This window comes from Mizuhopecten yessoensis, unplaced genomic scaffold (genome assembly GCF_002113885.1).
Source record: "Mizuhopecten yessoensis strain PY_sf001 unplaced genomic scaffold, ASM211388v2 scaffold3845, whole genome shotgun sequence".
Classification (NCBI taxonomy): domain Eukaryota; kingdom Metazoa; phylum Mollusca; class Bivalvia; order Pectinida; family Pectinidae; genus Mizuhopecten; species Mizuhopecten yessoensis.
The window spans coordinates 23,488-30,114 of NW_018405248.1; the positions used below are offsets into that span (position 1 = coordinate 23,488).

The following is a 6,627-nucleotide window of genomic DNA, read 5'->3' on the forward strand; positions in this document are numbered from 1 at the left end:
CCCCACCGATTGCACAAAACCAACATCAACACATGTAAAGGTTATTGCATGGTTTTCGAGTAACAAGGGATTTATTACACCCTCGCTTCGCTCGGGTGTAATAAGTCCCGAGTGACGAGTTATCATGCAATAACAGGCTTACTGCATGCTTCCCAACTCGAACAAATCAGAAAAATTGAGTAAAAAATGTTCACCTGGACAATCTTTTCACCTACCCTACTGCAGATCATTTACATGCACCATGTGAGCGAGTATTAATCAGAACCAGGTAAGTTTGTCTTTGTTCTCAATAGCCCAGTCTGAGTGTATCCTTCATAATGGATACAACTGGTTTTGGATTACTATCCAGCTCCAGTGTCAGGGAAGTTTAATTTTCAAGATGTGGCAAAGTTAGGATAACTAACCTGTCCAGGATATTGAAACCACTTGCATACATACAATGTAAGAGTTTATCAATCCCTAAGGAATTCCAGTTCTTTCAATGAATGGTATATTTGAATGTGCAATTTTGTATAAAGAAACAGATTATAAACTTTTCCTGGAAATGCTTATCCTCTCACGTGATAAGGAAATCAATCACGCTGCCAACTCAGTAATTAATTTTGTTTGTTTTTCAATCATGAAATTACCATTTTTAACTTTTTTCTTATTTTAAATGTGTCAAATAAGTTTATCCTTTCCACTGTATTGACTTCATCGTTACTTACTTATTGAATATCTCCCTTTCTTACAGCAGTTGTGACAACAGTCCACTGGGCACAACCACTTTCATGGTCATGTAATCATGATTGGCCATGAAAGGGGATTATGTGTGCAGTGGACTGTGGTAACAAGTGATTTATTGCCCACAGTTTTCCATTGTGAGAGGTGGGAAGTATGCAGTAAATAATGATGAGGATACACCCAACATAGAAGCCTGTTGGTTTTACCGTAATGATGCCGCTGATTCCTGTCAAACAAAGACATCGGACTAGTCTACTTCTATCATCTAAAATATTCAATGTGTCACGCCTTCGAATTTATCATAAAATGTTCCGAGGGTACAGAGAAGATACATATTCCGAGAGCACAACCCCTGGATGTCGAGCATGGGTGGACGATGGCGTAGACCCCTTTATCATTGATGTATAACGATTCATCTACATGACCCAAGTACGTTTCTCTCCCCAGTATAGCCACAACCTTACCCTGCACAAGTGTGATCCAGCTCCTTCAAGTCGCACGCACTGCTCGTCAGCCGTGATAACCTGACCCGGAATATCCTGGTCATACGGGGTCAAGGCCGTCGGATCGTGATCGCTACTCAATGTCAGCAGACAGTTATTCATGTCTCTAAAATCCAAATGAGGCTTCATATATATATATATATAAAACACTAATGCCGTGAAGGTATGTGCTGATATGTTAGACCACTTTGTAAAATATCGTATACTTCTGTATAGTGTAAACATTCGTGAAAATGTAGATCTATGCGAGACTGTTACAGTACAGCTATATACGAGAGTAAACGTTTGCAAGATTATTAGAACACTGCCATGTAAGTTTGTGAACCTTTGTAGGAATGTATCAGTTCATTAATATAAGAAAACATAAACCTATGTAGGAGTGAAACCTATGTTAGACTATCACAGTACAGCTATGTAAGAGTGGAAACCAATGTAAGACTGTCACGGTACAATTAGGTAAGAGTGTAAACCTATGAAAGACCGTCACAACACAGCTATGCGATAGTGTAAACCTATGTAAGACTGTTCCAATATAGTTATGTAAGAGGGTAAACCTATGTAAGACTGTCACAGTACAGCTAGGTAAGAGTGTAAACCTATGTAAGATTGTCACAGCATAGCTATTTAAGAGTGTAAACCTATGTAAGATTGTCACAGTACAGCTATGTTAGAGTGTAAACCTATGTAAGATTGTCACAGTACAGCTCTGTAAGCGGTTTAAGCTATGTAAGAGTGTCATGATACAGCTATGTAAGAGTGTAAACCTATGTAAGACTGTCTCAGTAGAGCTATGTTAGAGTGTAAACCTATATCAGACTGCCACGGTACAGCTATGTTAGAGTGTAAACCTATGTTAGACTGTCACAGTACAGCTATGTAAGAGTGTAAACATATGTTAAACTATCACAATACAGCAATGTAAGAGTGTAAACCTATGTTAAAATATCACATTGCAACTATGTTAGAGTGTAAACCTATGTTAGAATGTCACAGTACAGCTATGTAAGAGTGTAAACCAATGGAGACTGTTGCAGTACAGCTATGTTATAGTGAAAACCTGTAAAGCCTGTTACAGAACAACTATGTAAGAGTGTAAACCTATGTTAGACTGTCATAGCACAGCTATGTAAGAGTGTAAACCAATGAAGACTGTAACAGTACAGCTGGGTAAGAGTGTAAACATATAAAGACTGTTGCAGTGCAGCTATGTAAGATTGTAAACCTATTTCAGATTGTCACAGTACAGCTATGTTATAGTGTTTACCTATGTAAGACTGTCATAGTACATCTATTTTAGAGTGAAACCTATGTAAGAATATCACAGTTCAGCTATGTAAGAGTGTAAACCTATGTTAGACTGCCACAGTACAGCTATGTAATAGTGTAAACCTATGTTAGACTGCCACAGTACAGCTATGTAAGAGTGTAAACCAATGGAGACTGTTGCAGTACAGCTGGGTAATAGTGAAAACATATGTTAGACTGTCACAGTACAGCTAGGTAATAGTGTAAACCTATGTTAGACTGCCACAGTACAGCTATGTAATAGTGTAAACATATGTTAGACTGTCACAGTACACCTATGTAAGAGTGTAAACCTATGTTAGTGTGTCACAGCACAGCTATGTAAGAGTGTACACCTATGTAAGAATATCACAGTACAGCTATGTAAGAGTGGAAACCCATGTAAGACTGTCACAGTACACATATGTCAAAGTGTTAACCTATTGAAGACTGTCACACTACAGCTATGTAAGAGTGTAAACCTATAAAGAATGTTACAGTACAGCTATGTAAGAGTGTAAATCAATGAAGACTGTTGCAGTACAGCTGGGTAAGATTGTAAACATATAAAGACTGTTGCAGTGCAGCTATGTTAGATTGTAAACCTATTTCAGATTGTCACATTACAGCTATGTTATAGTGTTTACCTATGTAAGACTGTCATAGTACATCTATTTTAGAGTGAAACCTATGTAAGAATATCACAGTTCAGCTATGTAAGAGTGTAAACCTATGTTAGACTGCCACAGTACAGCTATGTAATAGTGTAAACCTATGTTAGACTGCCACAGTACAGCTATGTAAGAGTGTAAACCAATGGAGACTGTTGCAGTACAGCTGGGTAATAGTGAAAACATATGTTAGACTGTCACAGTACAGCTAGGTAATAGTGTAAACCTATGTTAGACTGCCACAGTACAGCTATGTAATAGTGTAAACATATGTTAGACTGTCACAGTACACCTATGTAAGAGTGTAAACCTATGTTAGTGTGTCACAGCACAGCTATGTAAGAGTGTACACCTATGTAAGAATATCACAGTACAGCTATGTAAGAGTGGAAACCCATGTAAGACTGTCACAGTACACATATGTCAAAGTGTTAACCTATTGAAGACTGTCACACTACAGCTATGTAAGAGTGTAAACCTATAAAGAATGTTACAGTACAGCTATGTAAGAGTGTAAATCAATGAAGACTGTTGCAGTACAGCTGGGTAAGATTGTAAACATATAAAGACTGTTGCAGTGCAGCTATGTTAGATTGTAAACCTATTTCAGATTGTCACATTACAGCTATGTTATAGTGTTTACCTATGTAAGACTGTCACAGTACATCTATTTTAGAGTGTAAACATATGTAAGACTGTCATAGTACAGCTATGTAAGAGTGTAAACCTATGTAAGAATATCACAGTACAGCTATGTAATAGTGTAAACATATGTTAGACTGTCACAGTACAGCTATGTCAAAGTTTTAACCAATGAAGATCGTTGCAGTACAGCTATGTCACAGTGTTACCTTATGTAAGACTGTCATAGTATGTTGAGATACGCTATGTTGCATATTATAATTATGTGTCCCATATTTCACGTACATTAAACAAAGTGTGAGTTATTGTCCTGAAATTTCGTGTAATGTTGTTTTGTAATTTATACTTTTGTTACCGACTCACGTATTTAGTTTTGTTACGTAAGTTTCGAAGTATGTGACAGAACAGCTTGAAAATATCCATGGATTATCCCTCGCTGAACTGGGACCTGGACCAATAGAGGGCGACATGATATTCTGGTTGTTTTCCGGGCACGAATTTTCGTCCCCGTCATGGCCAGCTCCAAGGCTATGGGCAACAAGCCGTGACGTTATGTTATGTTATTACATTAAACTATGATGTCACAATATCAAACCGTTACAACAAATTTAAATATCATAGCAAAGACTAATACTACAGATCAAACATGTATTCAATATGTTAATATAATTGATAGAATTTAACAACATTAAAAGCAACATTGTGACGAGAGAGAAAAATCTCTGTCACTTTGACGTATGGATTGCTCTCTCAACATGTATATTTCACAACAAAGGAGTTGTCCTTTCTCGTAAAGGATCCCTATCCAACTGCACTGTGGTTTTTCTTATTTCGAGTAAACTCCCTTTAATTTCTGCAAGGCTATAACTGTAGCACATGGCCTCAGACCACAAATACACTTCCGGGTCGTTGTACACGAATTTAGTGCATAAGGACATTTCAGGTCGGTTGCTAAATAATTTTTCCTGTCTGATCTATGACAGATTTGTACAGTTTTTTACATAGATCTGTTCAACAATATCTATTCTAGTGATTCAATTTGTTTTGACACAGTTTTCAGGTTTCTTTTCGCAACAGGACACAATGAGTGATGAGGCTTGTGCAGTGATATTTTGTGATCTTTTGTATTTTCCCTTATACATGAGGGTAGTGACATCCAAACGAAATTATCTTTCTTAAATGCCGGTCATGAGGTACTTTCCAGCTCACAGTATGTTCAGTTTGAATAGACTTACGATATGAAATAGGAACCAGACCCTGTGCAAAGTTTTATGATATCTTAATTTCATTTTTCCTTTGGTAGTTACATAAAGTAGAATTAATTGTGGTCTGAGGCCACAGTTTTGTCAGGGTATTTCCGTTCACAAGGTAGTTCTCTCGGTAAGAGCGATACAATAATAGTCTGAAGTACAGGGTTCAAATCTCGGTCTAGTCCCGATAATTGTTTTCACTCAGGACAATGTTGGTGGTTATATTTTGTTTGTCAAACCTTTATTATTTCTTTATAAAAGTTCTAAATTGTATGGTTTTCTTTTCAGACAATTTTTTATTAAAGCTATAGCCATGCCGGGAAAAACAGTTTGAAATGAATAGTTACATCTTTTGGCAGTGGTACGGGGTTCTTTAAGAATGCCTTCATCTTTTTGAAGTATATATGATATATCAGTTTCACTCACTTGTGTCCGAGTTCATGAGCCGCTATTACATTCATGTTATAGTTGAATGAATCCTCACTTATCGATTGTTTAAGACTATCACAAGCGCCTGATAACCACGCAACACCTGAAATGAACACGTGACACATTTGCAAAAAGACAATGCGAATTTCTGATGGCCAGTATCCGCCCGTACGCGCTATATCATCCTGGACTGATTTGATGGTTAATTGCATTTTGTTTTAAATAAGAGTCTTCGTAATATCACATTTGTCATATATATGACTTTCATATGTTATTGATGTAATTGTAATTTTTATTTGGTATTTTAATAATTACAGTGTGTAGCGTATGGAAATGGGTTATAATATTACTATTATCCTACCTGTTATCAACCCTCGATCAATGTTAACCCTCAGGCCTTTGACCCATCGGGCTGATATGGGTTTCTCGGGTTGATACGGGTTAGGATATGGAAATGATCATGCAATATGCAATGATAACATGAATGTATCTGCGACATTTACTTAATGATTTATTAACCTGTGATGTAGCCGTCACTACGTTTTTACCGATAACGTCATACATCAACATGTCCCTACCTGCAACGGCGCTGCTCACTTCTCCATTTTTCGTAGATGTAAAGTCGTACCTATAACAATCATGAAATAAAGACAATCAACATAAATCTAGTGTCTGTTATCACTACTGTACATATGGCCATGAAAAAGCCATGAAATTACAATGAGATGAATGCCATGAAAAAGCCATGAAAAAGCCCATGAAACACGACCTTTTTAATGGCCCTTATTTTGTTAAACCCTATTAAATTACCATGAATATATTTTTCAGCCATGAAAAAACAGAAATTCAAAGCTATGAAAAAAGGCCATGAATGTGTGTGTCAAGGAAATTCATGGCCCATGAAACATAAAAATTCATGGCCCATGAAACATCAAAATTCATGGCCATGAATTCAGCATGAAAATTCTAGGATAGAAATTATCATGGCCATGAAAAAAATCATGGCCATGAAAAATATCATGGCCATGAAACCCCCCTGAAACATGACCGAATTCATGGCCCATGATTTTTTTGCCATGAAAAAGGTCTTTTTTTGCAATTTTCATGGCCATGAAAATAAAAAAA

At 36.9% G+C, this 6,627-nt stretch overlaps 1 protein-coding gene across 1 annotated transcript in view; it reads right to left on the reverse strand.

The window, feature by feature from the left end:
- Window positions 1–1,139: 1,139 nt before the first annotated feature.
- Window positions 1,140–6,627, reverse strand: part of LOC110448121 (snake venom metalloproteinase VMP1-like) — a 25,227-nt gene continuing 19,739 nt past the window's right edge. Inside the window, exons 10-13 of the mRNA XM_021494186.1 lie at window positions 6,081–6,130; window positions 5,500–5,605; window positions 4,187–4,351; window positions 1,140–1,332 (exon numbers count right to left, since the gene is read on the reverse strand). Coding sequence (XP_021349861.1) covers window positions 1,140–1,332; window positions 4,187–4,351; window positions 5,500–5,605; window positions 6,081–6,130 — 514 coding nt within the window. The remainder of the gene's footprint in view (window positions 1,333–4,186; window positions 4,352–5,499; window positions 5,606–6,080; window positions 6,131–6,627) is intronic.